The 19,958-nt window shown below is 41.6% G+C and overlaps 2 protein-coding genes across 3 annotated transcripts in view; both read right to left on the bottom strand.

Annotated features, from left to right (window-relative positions):
* Window positions 1-1,739: 1,739 nt before the first annotated feature.
* On the bottom strand, window positions 1,740-3,867 carry LOC111612149 (piggyBac transposable element-derived protein 4-like). The gene is made up of 2 exons (XM_023352339.1): window positions 3,645-3,867; window positions 1,740-3,506 (listed from the first exon to the last, which is right to left on the bottom strand). The coding sequence occupies exons 1-2, from the start codon at window positions 3,806-3,808 to the stop codon at window positions 1,805-1,807; spliced, it is 1,866 nt and encodes a 621-aa protein (XP_023208107.1). The 5' UTR covers window positions 3,809-3,867; the 3' UTR covers window positions 1,740-1,804.
* A 1,879-nt stretch (window positions 3,868-5,746) lies between these two features.
* Window positions 5,747-19,958, bottom strand: part of LOC102222535 (dentin sialophosphoprotein-like) — a 31,034-nt gene continuing 16,822 nt past the window's right edge. For both annotated transcript variants that reach the window (XM_023352307.1, XM_023352308.1), the window contains 5 exons: window positions 18,569-19,080; window positions 17,383-17,956; window positions 10,717-13,182; window positions 9,459-9,603; window positions 5,747-8,643 (listed from right to left, as the gene is read on the bottom strand). In XM_023352307.1, coding sequence (XP_023208075.1) covers window positions 8,386-8,643; window positions 9,459-9,603; window positions 10,717-13,182; window positions 17,383-17,956; window positions 18,569-19,080 — 3,955 coding nt within the window. In that variant the 3' untranslated portion in view covers window positions 5,747-8,385. The remainder of the gene's footprint in view (window positions 8,644-9,458; window positions 9,604-10,716; window positions 13,183-17,382; window positions 17,957-18,568; window positions 19,081-19,958) is intronic.

Below are 19,958 nucleotides of genomic sequence, written 5' to 3'. Positions count from 1 at the left end.
AACTCTACAAAATAAATATCCATTTTGGACTTACTATATATATATATATTTTAAAAAAAAACCTCCTGAAGTAGCAGTTTTATCTTCACCCAGAACAAAGGAATGACATGTTATTGCATTTTAGCCAGTAAAATGTTTATTTTTCTTGTTTCAAAATGGAGTTGAATTGTTTATCTGCATCTTTTAGTGTATTTCCAACATTGTATAAAATGTCTTCAACGGTCAAATGATCATCATGTGTATCATGTGGCGATTTTTTTTTACCCAATTAAGTGATTAATTGACAGAATAATTGATTTGTAAAATAACAGTTAGTTGCAGCCCTAAAGTAAAAGTGTACAAGCATAATTATGCAATATTTATATAAATAATACATCTGGTCCCATTTTTCCACATAGAGCCAAAAGAAGAACTGTTCTGTACATATCCTGTAAATGTCAAATATTTTCTGCATTTTCAGATTTTTATTTTTTAAATGTTCCTCTTTTTTTCCTGTAGGCACTTTGTCAACATACATTTGTTCATATTGTTTTTAGATATTTTTATATTAACTTGGGTATGTTTTGTCACTGTGTTGCTGAAACGAATGACTTTCCCCACTGGGATTAACAGCGGACTATTCTATACTATTCTATTTATAAATGACTGCAAAAGTCCAACCCGTCTAACAACAAAAGATAAACATACTAGTTTTCTCGTCACTTTCATTAAAAAACAAACTTTTGATGGACTGGAATGGCAGGCAGGACTCGTGTCTGATTTTAAAGAGGAAATGTAGCCCTCTAGTGGAGATTTGGCCTTTTTTCAGCTCAGAACAAAATATAATCGCATCTGTCTTGAATGTGACCTTTTAATGTGACATGTTCAATGACAAAATCATTCTTAGGTAGATTATAACTGTATAACTGATTATAACTGGACTCATAAGTGTGCACAGCCTTTAATTCTTTGTGAACGCGTCTTTTGATTCAAAACCTACGGAGCCCTCCAGGGGACATGGGAATTTATTTTTTCTTTTGCGTTCCCTCGCATTAATCTACTGATCAGTTCATGCGGCATAATTGGATACTGTAAGCCTTTATTACGGTGGGCGCCATACTTTCTGCTTTAATATAAGGTTATGTAAGGTTTTTCCATGAATGTTAATATCTCTTTGTGAAATATCAGATGTTTTACATCTTTTTCTTTAGGATAGAAAGGCACCACAAACCTATGATATAAACAAAAACTGAACATGAAAACGGCCCTTCTAGGACTACCATTATAAAAGTCCGCATGAGCATCTTTTTACATTTTTGGATGCTGCAGAGTCATTATTAGGAGCACTCCAATGTTCTTTACATCTATAAAATCCTTATAAGTCCTCCTTTCCAAGTTTGTATGCCATTTATCAATAATAACTGATTAAAAATAGAAAATTTGCAAAACAATAACAAGAACTCCATCCGTTTATAATTTTTTTGACATATTTTTGTAAATATGAAGAGTTTCCTAACTTTATTTACCAAAGTTCCCAATACAAAAAAGTTGCACACAAGCCTTCTAAACCAAACACAATTTATTTGGAGTTTTTTCAAAGCTTCGTTTCAAAGTTACAGCCAATTTTCTAAAAACAATAAAACGAGGGAAAATAAAAAAAATGCTTTTATCAGTGCAATCAGAAAAAAGAAGTGCAGAAGATACATTGCACATTGTACATCAACAATAAAATACAAACATTTAAATGAAAGTGTGTCAGTCTTTGTGTATTCACATGAGAAAATGTCTGTCCACATGACAAAATGTCATGATGAGAGCAAGGACTTTATTTTTTAGCATGCCCACTGGAGCTGTGGAAGTCCTTGTGGCAGTTCCTGTCCACAATAACACAGAGAGGAAGTTTGCAAGCTTCACACATGAATGGAGTGCATTTTCCACAAAGCTTGCACTTTCTCCTTCCCTTTGTTGCTTTGTCTTCAACGGATGCCCCTTCAAAAATTGCAACAGGCAGGTGCCGATAGCTGGTAGTCGGAGCTGCTTGTGGCTCTACTCCACAAAGCGCTACTGTCAGTTGCTCCTGGAAAGCCTGGTGTTTTGGAGCCTTCTGCTCCAGCTGTGCACACATCTCTTTGTGAATCAGATAGCTGTTTGTCACAGCTATATCTATGAAAATGTGCAGGACCGTCTTGTACCACTTTTTGCACTTCCGCCATGAAGTGTAGGAGCCAATCAACTGGTCGGATAAGTCCACTCCCCCCATGAAGCAGTTGTAATCCCTCACAGCTGATGGCACTGGAACATACAAGACTTGATGCTGTCCTCCAGCCTTTCCCACTCGTCTGACTGCATCTCCTTTGAAGGCCGTGTGCACGGTGGAACACACACTGACCTCCCTCGTGTCCATCCACTTGACAAAAATGAGAGGTCCCTCTCTGAGCCATCTGATGGACCCTCGCGGTGATTTTTTGGTCAGGGCATTCTTGGTCGTCTTTGGGACACCAACTCTTGAATTTCTGAACGTCCCACATGCTCCAAACCCAAGCTTGTGAAGGTGGCAAAACAGTGCAGGGCTGGTATAAAAGTTATCACAGTATATGTGATATCCAGAGCCAAGATAGTCTTTGTTTATGAGTGACATTACAGCGTCAAACGACAGCCCCTTTCCAGTTTTTTGAGTGGACCTTCCAGTGTAAATGTGAAAGTCTGTAGTGTAGCCCGTGGTGTCGGACAACACAAAAAGTTTGATCCCCCACTTTGTCGGCTTACTTTTGATATATTGTTTTAGCCCAATCTTGGCTTTAGTGGCTACCATTCTTTCATCCACAGAAAGATTTTTCCGGGGGTGGTACAAAGCCTTACAGGCAACCCTCAAGCTGTCGTACAGGGGGCGCAGTCTGTGCAGTGGGTCATAATCAGGTGTCCCTTTTTTTTGGTCGTTCACTGCGTCATCCTCTGGGTTACTCATGTGGACATTGGTATGGATGTTGAGGAAACGATCTCTGGACATTACTTTCCCTGGATATGAAACCTGAAATGCAGTTGTGGTTCTCCAAAAATCCTTCAATTGTGGTCGTTTCATTAGTCCCATGTACAAAGTAAGTCCAATATATGCATACATTTCATTAGCTGTGACATCAGTCCAACGAAATTTTTTTCCAGCAGCTAAATTTTTGGCTGCATTTTTGTTAGTGTTTTCACATAATGTCTTTATGGTAGCCTGGTCAAAAAATAATTTGAATAGTTCTGAAGGTGACGGAATCTCAGTATTGGAAAGGGGCAGCTGAACACCTGGTGTCCTCTTTGGACAGAAATGGAGTGGGGGGTGCAGCAAATGATCAGTCTCCTTCTCTGTTTTCCACTTGACTTGAGTGTCCACATGAGTTTCTGACCTTTTGCCTCTCCTTTTACTAGCTGGACCCTCCCGACTTCTTTTTCTTCCTCTACTTGCACCTGCCACCACACCGTTATTGTCCTCTTCATCATCCTCATTCAGATCGCCATCTTTCTCCTCCACGATATTGCCAGTACTTCACACAGACGTAACATTACAGATTAGTTAGAGTTTTCAATCACACGTTCTGTGTTACGTAAAAAAAAAATAAAAAAATAAAAAATAATATATTTTTTACATATATATATATATGAGCGAAAAAGAGCCCACTTACATATCATGAAGTTTATCGATCCCTTCGATGAAGTCCTCTTCCTCATCAGTGTCTGCAGTATCAGGGTCTGAAGAATACCTCTCCTCATTTTGGCCATCTTGAGCGGTGACGAGCTCCAAGACTTCGGACGCAGAGTAAAATCTTCTTACTCCGTGTCTTTCCATAATTTTTTTTTTTTGGGTGTTTGCCTTGCAAGAGCAGAGCCAAATAGCACGTGCAGGAAACGGAAATGACTTTCATGAAATCTCACCTGAAGTCATGTGACATTTCATGAAATCTCGTAGTATTTCATTCTGTCAACGTCAGAACAACACAGGAAGTGATTGGCCAGACCCGAGCTGATCTACAAATATAGGGATGGATGCCACATCATGTTTGTGGACCCATCCTTTTTACTATAAATCTGTGAACTCGTCTGCGCGCGCACAGCAACTCGGGGGGGATGTTTAGGGTCGGAAAAGGAAGCGCAATTCTTACAGTTTAATATGCAAAAAAAAAATTGCTCTACCTTACGTGGTTCGAATTCTACCGGCATTTGAAAAATATATATGCATCTCAGATCGCCGGCGATCTGGTAGCCCGAATCGGGATTATTAAACCATTCAGACACAACAGAGACACAATCAAAACTGTCAGATGACTCATTACCCGCGATAATAACTCAGAACTTGTCCAAACAGTTTGGATACAATTGTATTTCTTTCCTACTTATGGAAAGTTTCTGTTTATACCATAGGTTTGTGGTGCCTTTCTATACTAAAGAAAAAGATATAAAATGTCACATATTTCAGAAAGTCTCTCATCTTCCTGTCCGATTTAGTTGTAAACTTTTGGCAGTCGCACAACTTCAAATTTCCTGCAGAAGCTTAAAAAAAAGAAGAAAATTGTCATATTCTGGCTGATTTTAAAGTCTGAGTACAACTGCAAGTCTCAGCAGTTTTTTCCAAGGAATAATTGGATTGAGTAATATTCTTTAGATCATTTGTATTATTTTATTTACATTGGGATTTTTTTTTCTTTTTTGTATCATTTTTCACCGGAGAACATATATCTAAGTTTTTTTGGGCAAAAGTTTTATGTTTTCCTTCAATTTAAAATCCAAAGCATAATGTAGCATGATGCTTTTTAAAAAATAGATCTATCTATCTATCTATCTATCTATCTATCTATCTATCTATCTATCTATCTATCTGATTTCATGTATTAGACAGTAGATATCAGCTAAATGACATAAATCAGTAGATGTCAGGAACTAATTAAACTGATTCAACACGTTATATAAAATTATGTAATACAGTCAATGCTGCATTATTTACTTCATAGGTTTTCCATGTAACACAAGGCTGTCCCACATGTGGCCCAGGGGTCATTTGAGGCCGACTGAGTCACTATTTTTAGCCCCCCTACCACAGTGGACACTTTGGGGAAAGAAAAAGGTTTTTCACTCTTATTGACCGTGTTTTTGGTTACATTTTAACTCTGCAGTAAATAGACTCATCCCCCCCTCTATACTCATTAAACTTGTCCAAATACAGCAAGAGGAGAGCCACATCCTGTTCTTGTTCAGACTAAAGAATGTTTCTAGTCCAAAAATGAAAACAACTGACCCAAAAATACATGGGAATTGTTTGCCTTTCTTTTTTTGATAAGAATCACGAGAGACACTTTTGTGTGTTTTGGATCAACAACAATTTACAAGTTTGCTTTCTATTACTTTGTTTAAACTGTTGCATTTCTAGTATATGATCAAACAGATAGAAATATATGCAACAAGAAACACATTTTTCCATTTTTATTTCCTGAAAACAAGGTTTCAATTAGTGGCCGATAAATTGGCCTTGTTTTCGTCATGTCAGCGTTTTTAAAGACTGGTGATCGGCCCAAACATTGCTATTGGTGCACTCCGAGTTTTACATTTTTCTAAATTTGACCACTTTGGCTCTCATGGCAAAAAATTTGGATATCTTAATATATCTGAATAATATACACGTCACATTAAAAGTGACATTGACACTCGTGGCTCCAAACTGGTGATGAGCGGAGCAGGAACGATCCCGACTCCATCGACGCCAAAAGGAAATGACCACAAAAGACACGGTGAGCAGGAAACACAAAATACTCTTTATTAAATATACAAAATTTGTGAAACAGAATTGCATCACGGATTGTAAACGTTCCAGTCTTACACTGAGCACATTCTGCCAGCTTCACACTCGAGGACAAAACACAGTCGATTCAAAAGGTAAATAAAAACCTCGCCAAATGGAAGACATGAAAGAGAATGCTTATTCCCGCACTCTGCGAGCGCCGAGTCACTTCTTCTACGTTTCTACAGTCATCTGCACTCTTCGTATTGCGGCCGCCCAGCTGAACGGATGTGACAACATACGTGTGATTTATTTTCTTCTTTTTTTTTTTTTAATGTTTGATGCTTTGAGCTCATTGGCGAATCATCGTCAAGGTGTGGAAGGAAGGCCTAGTGCTTAACCACAGAGCGATTAAGAAAGTGCAATACGGCGTGAAGTCGATCTAGCGATACCAATATCACAAAGACGGGTACAGCAGAGTTATTCTTCTGACGATTAAGTAGTGCAAGAACATTCACGAATGCTGTTTGAGGTGGCATCATATCAGAATACTTTACGGTGTATTAATCAGCTCTATAGGTTAAGTTTCAAGGTTGTGTGTTTATGATTTTGTTTCCTTATGTTTTTTTTTTTTGTTGTTTTTGGCATGTCACAGTAAATCGCTGCTAATACTCATTTTCTATTTGTATGCATACAGTTGATTCTTGTGCTAAACGATACCACAAAGCGCAATAATTAGAGATTCGATGGCTTTAAGTCCGCGAAAACGCAAAATACAATGAGGTGCCAGCCTAGTGAACATCGAAAGGAAAACAAACTCAAAAAAATAAAAGTAAGGCAGCGTTTGGCAATTTAATACGCATACACGGCGAAAAATGCGGTCCCTTTGCGGCAACTCATGTGTCAACAACACACGCATGTGAGGAAGCAGGACGGAAGATACCGATACTGTCGCCACCTGAATCGGTTAGCTTATAACGCTGAGCGTCGGAGGGGAAGGGAGCTAGCTAGCCAGTTAAAAACAAACAGCACTTATCCTGTGTTCGAAACATGAAACCTATATTCACCTGTTGGCTTTATTAAGAACACTTGAACATTCAGGTCTGTTCTCAGTGATGTGAAAGGGTCAAATGCCAACCCCGTCTCATTTGGTTTGCACATTTTAAAGAAGAAGAAAAAACAAGTATTAGCATTCGCTGCTAACAGGCCACATCTCATAGCATCTGGAAAAAAAATGAGGGAGCCAAACGAAAGAAGCAATTTTTCTTACGCTGATGAACTCAACATGAATTCTGAAAATACTCTGACATGCAGAACTTTCTCATATTTCTGTCACATTCCAACACCAAACTTTGCTGCATTTCTCTGGGATTTAACATGACAGACAGGAAGGCATCCTCGATGAGGAGTGGAAAGAAAAATGATGCATTGTTCTTAAAATTGTATCCCAAGTTTTAAAAACCTACAATTTGTGGCACATGTTTAATTTAGCCCCCCTGAACTTGGGTTACCTGTAAATAAAATCCAGTGCTGTCGACACTAAGCCAACTCTAAACCAAAAACAAGAAAGCTGATCAGGGTCAAGCTAAATAAACTACAAACCTGCAATACAAATGCATGCCACACTTTTTTTTTGCTTATTAAAACAAACCATGTTTCATTTTCCTCTCCCCTCACAGTTATGGGCTATTTTGCGTTGTTCTCTCATACAACACAATCTAGTTTGCATTTGTAACGTGACAAACAGAAAACGTTCAAGGCTTATGAATGCCTCTGTAAAGCTCTGTATTTGGCCGATTTCTCTTCCCTTCCTTCCATTCTTGCCTGTAGTTGACAGATCTGTCGGTCAAGCCTCGACTTGCAGGGTGACTCTGTATTCCCCGCCGTGCTGCGTTATCCGTCAGTTACAATTTGCTGCTGTGCGAGTGCGGTGAAGGCGGGGTGATTCTCTTCAAGGGCATTCCAACCATCTTATAAAAAGGTTGAATAAACAGTCGATTTATAAAAATAAAACCCAAAACCTGCTGATGCCTCGTGTCTGAAACGTCAGAAATCCTCTCCTGTTCTCTCACGCATGACAAAACACAACACCTTCCAGTTTTAAGCGTCAAAACGTCGTAAGAAATGTGCGAGCACTTTCTAGGCACACGAGAAAACAGACATCTTCCGCCTTTAAGATGAGGAGATCAGTCTGAAAGCCATGAAAATGCCCCGCGCTGATCTGACAGTTTGTTAGTAACTGGACCCCCCAAAAAAATGTAATAAATAAACACTTTAAATTCCCACTTTAGGAAAATTTTGTGACGACGGAGGCGCTAAGCGCGGTGAAGAAAGAGGATTCAGATCAGGATGCCAGACTGGCAGTGCCTGGGTTTGGAACCCTCCACCAGGCTCTGGGAGCCTGACGACAACCTGAGGACGCGCTACATTCAGAACCACCAACCCGCCGCCACCGCTGAGAAAACAGAACGGGGAGGGGGGCTCGGGGGCAAGCATGCCAGCTAGAAAACATCACCTCGACACCTCTGGGTGTCTAAATATCTGTATCAAAAAGGACAGCATAGCAGTGACTAAACAGAGAGCTGTTGTGGAGGTTTTCGAGTGAACACGTGAACTAGAAGGTCAGTCATTTGTTGATTTTTTTTTCTTTGTTTTCATTTGAACTTGGGGCGCACTTGTAGCAGCGTTGGCTTCTGCTCCATGATTCGCACCAGCAGAGTGTCGATGTAGTCCTCCAGGTCTCGGACCTGAGGCTTCAGCTTCTTCAGCTCCACCTCCCGCTTGGCCAGCAACAGTTTCTGACGCTCGAACTCGGCCCTCTGCCCCTCCAGCTCGGCCTCGCGCTGCACCAGCAGGGCCACCAGCTCGCTGTGGGTCAGGTGGTAGTACGAGCCCGCTCCTTCGGTCAGAGCCTGAGGACAGACAGACACAGAGTGGGATAGCTTTTTAAACTGACCTGAAAATTAATAACGGAGGCTATTAAAAAGCTAAAAAAAAAAAATAGAGCTCAGGTTCAGATAGAATAGAGAGAACCAAGTACTATTTTTATTCCATTTTATATACATGAGCTACTATGCGTTGGGTTATCATATAAAATAAATTAAAGTTTTCAGTTTAAACGAGACAAATTGTGAAGGGCTGTGGACAACAGAGATGCACCAATAACTTGGAGGGCCAAGAAGTCGACCTGATTACCCTGATTTGGGCTGATACTTATATGAGAAACCAAAATTTTAGCATTTAAATGTGATAAAATGTGAAGGGTTATGAACAGAAGGTGAACCGATAAATTGGACAGCCAAGAAATTGGCCCGATTTCCTTAGTTATGGGAGACTGGCTGATTCTTACATGAGAAACTGATCTGATCCTCCCATTTTATCTACCGCTAGTAAGTTCGTTAAAATTAGCCACTTTTGCTCTAACAGAGGGCTGGCTGACAGATCTGCCCACCAGGTATGGTCAGGACAATCGTCACCCCACTGTTGCCAACTTAGTGACTTTGTCACAATATTTAGCAACATTTCACACAAAAAGAAAAATCGGTATTGACCAAAATCAGAATTGGTAGGCCAGGCGTTTTGAAGAACTGTAATCGGTGCACTCCTAGTAAATACTTTATAAAAGTTTGTATCAAGCCTGCAGCAGCAGTAAATGAAAAGAAACCCAAATTTGCAAGGCCATCAACCACATTGAATAATGGCCGCTTATTCATTCATTTTTTTCTACCTTCTTCCTGTCTGCCTCCTGCTCGGCGATCTGGCTGCTCCTCCCCGAATGGATGGTGGACTTGAGCTTCTCCAGGCCGGTGGCCAGCACTGACCGCTTCTCCTCAGCCAGCATGGCAGTGGTCAGGGGCTTCACTGGGTGGGGGCTACAACAACAACAATAGCAAAAAAAAACAAACACACAGTGAGCCATTCACATTGCCTCAACACTGACCCGACTCCCAACCTGCTGCCTGATGAGCTGCCCAGCTACCACTCTGGTGGTCATAGTGGAGGTCTCATATTTATAACAACAGGCGAAAGAAAAGAAACTTTGATCTTAGCTTTTATTGTGAAATGTACACAATTTCCTTTGGAACAATATCTTCCTCTGGAAACAATGGCCATGTTTGGAAACTGTGGCTTCCTTTCTGAGCACAAACAAACGTATACCAGCTCTCTAAAATAATAGTATGAAGAAACATATGAGACAATGTCTTCATAAAAGCACAGGAAGACAGTTTCCTGTGTCAATGACCTACGTGCAGCAAACTATCACTATCTGAGTGTCTTTAGTGCAATTGATGCAAGATTAATCCTTATTAAAGCCCAGTTTGATTTTTTTTGTTGCCCTCCAGTATGACACCAGACATTAAGGAATCCAAACCAACATTGTACTTCATCCTGATTAAGGCCGACATAGGGTTAACAGGTGTAAAATGTCTACACATTTTACACCTGGTGAAAAGTGGTGAAAATTAATCCTGAAATGAAGGATGTAATTGTATGCAAAGGTGTAATCGTGAATTGTGTGAAGAGTGTTATTACCCCAAGCTGAAAAGGAAATGACAAAACAGCACCTTTTTTCTCATGTAAAAAGATTGATTTCTGGTTGATGTATTGGCTGTGTGAGAACACTGGCTGTCCCCGAGGAGAGGGGTGTTCTGTGTGTGTGTGTCTTGGGACAGAGAATAAGCGTGGTAGGCCTGAAGGTAAAATAATAACTGCTAATTGGCCCGAGGCTTTAGTTTCCCCCTCTCCTGTTACCACAGGACACGCAGACAAAACCTGCAGAAGAGTCCTGTTGACACCAGAGGAAGTCTACGCGTTTCAACAAAAGCGACGAAACGCGGAGGATCACACCACAAAGAAGAAGAAGAAGACCCCCTGAGAGTCAGCACAGGAAGGAAGCAAGGCAGAAGCAGAGGAGGAATACGAGAAGACAAGGATGAAATCCCTTTTCCACCATTTCACCCAGCACTGAGCACGTGCGACCTCACCTGCTCGGCTGATTGGCCGCTTGCCGCCGCTTGGTCACATCCGGCTGTGGCGTGGCACCGGGCTCTGAGCCGGGTGGCTCTGTCGCCGAAATGGTTGCGAGGGGAGAGAGGGCAGAGAACGCTACATGGAAGCTACTGCTTTCAGGAATTAGAGAAGGAGCAAATGTGTTAGGGAAAGGGAAGACAGGGTCTAGCTGAGCAAAGGAGGATTCCTGTATTGCGCAGGGATCGCTCCCGAAAGAGGACGGGAAAAGTTGGTCCAAGGGAGGTGCCAGCGTCCCCTCGGAAAGGGAGCGCTGCAGCGCGGCATGCTGCCCCTGTGGAGACTGTAAGAAGATGTCGTTCTGATTTCCCTCCCCTATGTCACTGTGGATCTTTGGATTAGAGCTGCTGTCTGGCGGTGGGGCAGGCAGAACCTGTAATCCATCGCCCCCTGTCAGGCTTGTCTCGAGGTTCACCAAGTTGCCTTGGTGGAACTGGAGAAATTCTCCAAATATTTCATTCTGGTTGACCTCAAAGTTTGATGACTGCGATAGATTTGTATGACCCATTCCAAAAAGATCATCAGGGACTGCCTGAATGTTGCTCATCTCACCACTGCGAGTAGAGTTAGCTGAGAATAGAGTTTCATTCAGCTCTGACCCGTTGGAGAATGAGTGAGAATCACAGGTTAAGTAGTCCTGCGAGTCAGCGCTGAAATAATGGCTACGGTGTAAGGTGTTGCTACTCTGTTCAGGGGTCTGTATTTTCAACCAAGCGGTGTCAAAATCCTGGCTAGGACTGCTTGCAAGGTGACTGACATTAAGGTATTCATCAAAAATCCCAAATTCCACATGAGAATAAGGGCGAACTTTCTGCGCCTCAGAACCAGTGTTCTCATTGGTCACATCCAACAGATCTTGTTTGACCTCAGGGGATGAGGCTATGACAGGTACCGATAGTAGTGTGGAAGAGAATTCATCGTCTGAAGAAGCAGGCATCAATTCTTCCGTGGCACTGTTCTTAGAACGAGCGCTGAAATCCTCAGAAGGATCGATAGCGCAATCTTTACTTTCTTCTTCACCATCATTGCTTGATTGCTGACACACAACAGACGTCGGTTGTAGTGTCTGCAACAGATCAGGGTTCAGATCAGGAGTTTTAGGTGTTTGAGTACCTCCAGGTTCACTTTCTGTTTCCTTTTCCGACGTCGTCAGAGAAAGAGGCTGAAACGAGTCCCCTAAAAAGTTCCAACCAACCATTTCGGCATGACTATCCTCTGGTTGATCGACAGTTTTATGTGAATCAGCAATCAAAAACTGATCAACGGACTTGTCAGCGATGCCGTCTCCAGACCCTGAGGTCTTTATGGTTTTTACAGTAGTCAAGTCGGAGGAATTCTTGAAGTGAAGGACGGTGCTTTCCGCTTCCTCAGAGGACGACACAGAGAATTTCTCAGACTGAGATGAAAAACAGGAGAGCACGTCTTCTTCGGTCGAACTGCCGAGGCCCGATGAGCTGGGGTCTGGAGAGCTGCTGCTGTTGTTGTTGAGTTGTGCAGATGAGATGTGAAAGGGAGCAGCATTGATATTAGTGTGCGTAAAATCATTAGTAGTGTTGCTGTCCTGTTCGGTCACAATGAAATCAGTCGGTTCAGGGGAGTTAGTAGGAGTGTTCAACGTCGAGTCATCGCTGTCAAAGCTTCTGTGTTCTGGGATCGTTTCAAGGAATTGTGGAAAGGCGTCAAAGTGAAGTGCGTTGTTGTTCCTCATCTGGATAGGAAGTGGAAGTTCATTGGATAAAAATCTGCCTCCAGGCTGATCATAGAGAACATCACTAATATTTGTTTGCTTGTTTGCATCCGGGACTGGTTGTAATTCATCTTTACTACGGTCGTGTTCCAGTGGATGGTCATCGACTGTGTTTTGCTGTGTTCTGCTTTCCATGGCGAACTCCTCGGGAGACTGCAGTCTGCCAGCTGCAAAAGCCTCAAATGATTCGTCCCACTCCAAGTCCAGGTTACGCTCCTCAGCAGACAGAAAGGGGTTTGACAACTTCTTGATTAAAGGTTCTTTATTTACTAAGGGAACTGGAGGGAGAGGTCTCTCAACAGGTTGGTCTTTGGCATCAGCCGTGTCCTTTACTGTTGGGCTGTCTTGCATCAAGTCAGGATTACTTGACTGTGGAAAGAGGTCAGTTATGGGGGGCCGGGAGCTGGAAAGATAAGGCAAAGGAGGCAGCGGTGACTTCAGTGTCTGGTTAGTTAACATTTCTGTAAAGAAGGGGTTGTGCTGTAAGCGGGAGTAGAAAGGGTTGCACTGGGATATGGGAGGCGGTGTGGTCTGTGAACGGGAAAAGGGGTTAGTGTGGTGCAGTGCGGAAACCAAAGAGGTAGGATCACCGGGGACACCCGGGGGGTGGTGACTAAGTGGAAGAGGTGGTGGGTGGGGGTCAGTTCTGGGCTCTAACTTAGTGGAGACCACCAGGCTGTGAAAAGAAGGACACACAGTCCTCTCAATTAGTCAGGCTTGTTCACATTGCTCAACGTAAGCTTGCAAAAAGCATTTGGCTCAAGTCACATTTTAAAGGCATACTATGCAGAGTCTGTCCCATTGGCATAAACTGGATTGTTTATTAGCGAATAAAAGACGTTATTTCACTGATCTGATGGTTTGTTCTGAAATCGATTTCATAAAAAAGCATGCTGCCATAGTGCCTCATTCAAAGACAATAGAAACTCAGTCGATGGTGTAAAATGTTTCTCTAAAAAGGAAAATTACAGAAGTGCACACATTATAGAGCTCCTTAAAAGCTACTCTTAACCTTTGAACCATTTCATGCCCCAACCAGAAACTCTAATACTTTTCATTGGGATTTTATCAGACAGGCTAATATAAACTAGTTATAGTTGAAAAATCTAAAATGAACTTGTAAATAGAGTAAAATGTCACAAACTGAGTAAAAATAGTCCACCTTTGTGCCATTTAGTCTTAGTATACAACACATCCAGTTGTTCTGTGAAGGCCTTAGTGGTTTATTAAAGTGCACAAACTGCATCTATAAGAATAAAAGTAAGAATGCAGTTGTGAATAAGCAGGGTCATGTTATAAAAACAATCGACATGTTCGTCCATCTGAAGCGTCAGGGGACAGAAATCTCTCAAAATAATAAAAAAAAATTCTATTCGTATTTTATTAAAATCAAGAAATATTTGTGCCCTTCTTAGAAATAAGTGGAATTAATAAAAAACAAAAGGAGCAAACCTTTTCCAATCACCACATTTCTCCTCCCTGATAGGAAACCAAGACCCCAAACATAAGGCCACAGTTTCAATGACATGGTTTAGATCAAGGTATTTTTATATGCTAAAATGGTCCAGTCAAAGTTCAGACTCAAATTCAATTGATGATTTGTGGCAGTAGTTGGTAGTTTACTAGATGCTCCTCATCAAATCTGACTGAGTTCGAATCGTCTCTAAAACGATATATAGAGACAAATTCAAAAAGACTGGAAGGTCTTAAAAGGTGGTTTTACAAAGTATTGCCTCAATGAGGCCAAAATATAAATGCAGGCCACACTAGTCAGATTTTAAATTGTTAAAATCTTTGAAAACAACATCGCCGAAGTTGTTTTATTCCTACATTGTATTGGATTACAACACATGAAATCCCAATAGAGTTCACAAAAGTTTGTGATTGTAAGAGAATAACATGTAAAATGAATCCAGGGTGTGAATACTTTTTCCAAACACTTAAACTGTTACGGCCAACAAAAAAGGCCATAAAAACAAAATAATTTCTGCACCACGTGAACTTCATGACCTCTGAGCCACATCAATATTCTTATTTACAGTGTAAATGAAACCAGAGAAAAACAAGCTGTGATTCATGCTAGCGCCGTAAACCTCTGAAAGTCCTAGAATGGCTCAGACAGAAACCGTTCATTTTTTTTTTTAAAAATGTATTTATCCCCATTTTCAGAAATTCTTCAGTTTTTGGTATATTGAATGCAGCATTAGGTGGCAGCAAAGCAGAGAAAAAGCCATGTGTAAAATCATAGTTGATATTCTGCATGGTATGCCTTTACACATTCATTTGTTTTGTTTTTTTACATAGAGTTGTTTGCAACATATATTGCTTATAGAAAGAAAAATAAAATCACATTTGATCAAATAATGATTAATGAAAACCATCTACAATCTTGATAATTGCTTTGTATAAATATAAACCCACCAACTAATACCGTGTTAGAGCAAGACATCACAAAATATAGTATGAAACTTTCATTACACTTTATAGTAAACATATAAAAAGCTTTTAGTTCTTTTAGCTCTGTAGAAACGCTACATGATTTTTTTTTGTTGGCTAGCTCTTATTATTAGCCACCTGTCACTTGTTGCTCAGCAGTCATGCATAAAGCTGATTTCCCAGGTATACTTTTCAACAAAAATAAATGGCAGCTGCCATTAAACACAAAGGAGAATTTATTTATTTTATTTTTTACAAATGTAACAAGAAAATAAGCTCTTCTTTACATTTTAGCAGCAGCAGAAGCGCAAAAGCAAACAGAACGGCGCAGTCGATTAGCAGCAGCTTTATGGAATAAGATCAGCTTGTAAACTAAATGTTTTTTGTCCTTCACCCTAAACCTCACAAATTAATGTGCAAAAATGTGTACAGCTACAAAACAGTTTGCATTGCTGTTAAATTTACAGTGAGTAAAAAAATAATAAAATATGTTGGACTCAAAGTCGTTCATGTTAAACTTTTTAGTCTATTCCTTTCATTAAAGCTTGAGGTTGTTGCACGACATAATGGACGGCAAAAAGTGAGCGGGTATGAAAAGTTTTTCAAGGGTTAGATGAGAGTTATCTGATGCCTGAACAAAAGACTAACAGAACGAATAAAAAGCTACAGTGCGGCGGATGAATTTCATCACATTAGTGGTACAAAACACCACAAATGATGGCAACCAATAATTTAAAAAAAACTACCCGCTTAACAGTCTGACCAGTGGAAAGGTCCACATCTCGGCCCTTTTTCTGGCTGCTCAAACAGGAGTGACCGACCTGCACACACACGCGCCGGGATAAAAACGAGAGCAGCGATGTCTCCAAAGAAACGGACCATTTATTCCGTTGCGGCGTTACGCTCCGCACACGGTTAGCGTTACAAAAGCAGCTCCACTCCTCCATCTGCATTGCAGACTTCTCCTGTAACCAAAGACTTGGAGCAGCAGGGACGTGTTCAGAGCCGGAGGCTCATCTGTAGTACTGGAACAGAGCGCTGCGCTCATTTTGTTCTTGCATCAGGTGTTTGGCCCACTTCTATCTGGGGAAAACATTTACGTAGCAATGTATGTCACTGGGATTTAATGTGATAGAGCAACACAAAGCAGCAGGAAATTGGTGAATGGCTCATTAACTCTGCTGTAAATAAGAAATCTGAAAAGTGTGGTGTGCTCCCCCCCACCCCACCCTCGGGATTACTCCATTTTGAGCTTCACCCATCTTCAACTCAACTGTGAGCAGCTTCCCTGTCACTGCTGAAGAAAACCAAGCCCACAGCATAAGGCTGCCATCACCGCCTTTTGTGCATAAGCTAGTAAGTAAAATAAGTCAAGTTTTATTTCTATAAAACCTCTCATAGACGTATGAGCCATCACTTTTGAGTCCATTTGTGCTACTCATGTCCCTTTAAATTTCCCCTCAGGAACAAATAAAGTCATTTGAATTGAATTCAATTGAATTTAAAAGTGATTCAAAACTTTAAAACATTTAAAACAACAACAAAAAAATTAAGCAGCCTTTAGTTTCTTAAAAGACAGAGAGATGAAAGAGGCTGCTTGTGTTCAGCTTTATTTAGGTTTGTCAGAGTAAATGTAATGAGATACAGTTGCACTCCACACATTTCAGATGTCGGTTTGTCAAATACGTCAAACTCCAGGCATCGTTTTCCTTCCAATACACAGTTATGCTCTCCTTTCTGTTGATCCGTCATGAAAAATCCCATGTAGACACTTAAAACGGGAAGAAAAGGTGGTGTTCACTCGCTCTAAATATAGCAAAACCCACAACTGGAGTGGCATTGAAAGGCTACTCCAGCTGGTTGGAGAACAGGTGCAGCATTCTTCCACAGGGTTAGGAATGTAGGTGTCTGCATTCAGCAGATCAGGTAATTAGTCTGACACAAAGAAAACAGGTCTGACAAGTCGTGCTCTGTCAAAAGGCCACTGAACGCACTGATCAACTTGTTTAGAATGAAAGCAAACAAACTAAAGTTTATGTGGGTTTTCTTGCAGGTTTGGAAGAGCCGAGTCACATTAAAGTAGAGGTTAAGTTAAAGGTTAGAGAAATAAATCAGTTTATTAAAAATAAAAAGATATTAAGTCAAGTATGCAACTTCAACATATGTCTTCTGCCTTCTTATTTTTTCTATTTTAATTACTTGTTTATGACTTGAGTTGTTTTAATTTCATCCGCTACAAAATGAAATGACAATCTCTCACATTAACAACAGGTTTTTGCAATTTGTAGGACAATGAACCAGTTTTTTATTTAAATGTTAAAGCCAAAGTTGTTGACAAAAATTTAAAAACTCATTACATCCAAAAACCAGAATTCCACACGAGTTTATTTTTTGAAGTTGAAGACGTTCTGACGTGTGCTGTGTCGGCTGCGTGTCTCACCTGGGTTTGTTGTGCGAGTCCTTGGATCCGAACCACGCTCTGTGTTTGTCCTCGGTGGCGGTGGCGCTTTGCTCAGACTCGCCTTTGGACTGGCTCTGACCCTTCCCTGCAGACTCACTCCGCCCATGCGAGAACAAGTTCCTCCTCTGCTTTTTCACCTGACTCTCTGGCTCCGCCTGGGAGGCGTCTGGCAGTGATGCCGGTTCCGGCCGCTCCTCCTCTCCGGCCCCACTTTGCCCCAGGGCCGCCGCGATGGCCGCCCTCTCCTCCTCACCGGCCCTGTCGAAGGACCAGCGCCGGCCGTCCCCCGCGGGGCCCTTGGGCAGCTCGGCGGAGGGCCTCGTGCTGAGGTTCTGCAGGGAAACGGAGTGGGCCATGGACCGCTGCAGCAGCAGTCCCTGCCCTAAAGAACCTGACGGTTTTCTTGAGCCTCGATCCTGGGCCTGGACTTTGGACGCATGGCTTCCGTTTACACAAACGGTCGGGGGAGGCACTGCGATGGTGATTTCGCCGGCATCGTCGCCGAACTCGCATCTGAGAGAGGACGACTTGGGCGAAATGTTTGCTGTGTGTTCTGTGACAGGAGAGGGCAGAAATGAGGAGGATTGAAGAGCGAAAATCACCAGCTATATAGTAATAAATACAAAATGCTTCTCAAGAGGACACTGAGCATTTCTATAGCTGGCTAACTCATGCCAAGCCTTCAACAATAACATAATAACTACAGATGTACAAGGCAGTGGCAACCCTGAGAGGGGGGCACGGGAGGCCATGGGCCCCTCTTGAAAATCTTGGACAAAGAATCATATTCAGGTCATACTAAGAGGAGTCATCTTCTTCATTCAAGACATAAATATAAAACCCAAACAATAAATAATGTATAATGTAAATATAAAACCCACATTTAAATAATGTATAATAGTTATTATACATTATAATTGTATTATAATTTATACAATTATTTATACATCCTATAAATAGGATGTATAATTTATATGATATATATACAGTATATATCATACTGCATTTTAGAAAATCTACCCAAACTGCTGAAGTAAACGCATCAATGTCAGGCTAATAGGTTTGATCCAGAGTTTATCCTTTACATGTGAAGGATAAACAGGTGAAAATGGTTAGACACTCGTCACTAAGTAATAACGATAAATCGTCTCTCTGCCGGACTCACCTGGACTGTTGTCTGCAGTGAAGTTGCTGCTGTTGCTGGGGGAGTTGGACAGGTCAGACACCACCACGCTGATGCCGGCCGTCGGACTCAGGCTGCCGCCACGCGACGACGACTCGCTGCTCTCGGACCCCAGGGAGGTGCTGGAGCGAGTGTCGGACGACTTCCGCAGCTTCCCCCGCAGGAAGAAGGTCCTCATCTTGCTCCGCCGGACTTCCCCCCCCTCGTCATCCTCATAGTCCTCCTCCCCGCCTCCGTCACTCGGCAGTCTCTGGCGCATGCGGTACAGGGAGCTGTACCCACCCGGCACCACGGCGGAGGACGACTCCTCGTCGCTGGACCTCCTTTTGCCCTTCATGCGCTCCTTGAGTTTGCTGAAGGTGGAGGCGCCCTTGTCCTTCATGACCAGGTCGTACATGCTGGCCGTCAGGTTGTTTCGGGTGAACAAGATGGTGACCTGAATGTCTCCCCTCTCCTTCTCCTTCTTCCCCGTCTTGGAGTTGAGTCTATACCACCTGCAACAAAAGTTGGATCTCATGAGATCTGACGACACACTGTTTTTATGACTTACAAAGACAGATCAAGAGTCTCAAAGGAAGGTTCTTTTAAAAGATTCTAAGATGTTCATGTCTTTCTTGCCGATAACATATTAATTTGGCACAAATATAGATTAATTTGGCTTAAGATAGAGGCTCGTTCAAGATGGGTGAAGACCAGAGCAGAACTCTACCATTTAAAAAAAAAAAAAAAACACGTTTCATTGGGTGGACAAAAAGCCAATGGAAGAAAACCCACATCTACATCTGAAGCAACTGAGTCAGTGAAGTAGCTAAATATGCTAGTTTGGGTTATTTGTGGCCATTTCTTCAAGTCGCCATCCCTCCCCGCATTAGCTGTAGGTTTAGGTAAAGCAATATTGGCACATTTAAGCTGTGATAGCTGGAGTTCCCACATATTTTATAGCCTAAAACATCTGTGGAAAGCAGGTTAGCAAGTTGCTAACATGTAAACAAATGGCAGTTCTGGTTTACGGCAGAAGTCGTGCCCATAAAACACAACAATCTGCTAAGCTACTAGAAGTGTGTTCCTGTTCAGTAAGCAGAGAAACATGAGGTAAGTGTGACAATTATTACCCTGGCCTGATATCATCATCTTTTAGTTGCTAGGACTGATTTGTGCAGCATTAAAAGAAGCCAAAACTTTATCATTAGCTTCCTGCTAGCATACTTTCAAGCTAACTTGTCTAGGAGTCAGATTTGGACTTATAAACCTGTTACTTTTTTGTTTGACCTACAAAACAACTGAATGCTTCACTTGCTGTGACTCAGGACTTTAGTAATCTACAAAACGTTTTCAAACCAAGAGCTGATATGGTTATGTAAACATTTTCCAA

The sequence above is a fragment of the Xiphophorus maculatus genome, chromosome 19, assembly GCF_002775205.1.
Source record: "Xiphophorus maculatus strain JP 163 A chromosome 19, X_maculatus-5.0-male, whole genome shotgun sequence".
Lineage (NCBI taxonomy): Eukaryota > Metazoa > Chordata > Actinopteri > Cyprinodontiformes > Poeciliidae > Xiphophorus > Xiphophorus maculatus.
Note: the sequence above shows the minus strand (reverse complement) of the source record. Positions and strands in the feature narration are given on the sequence as shown.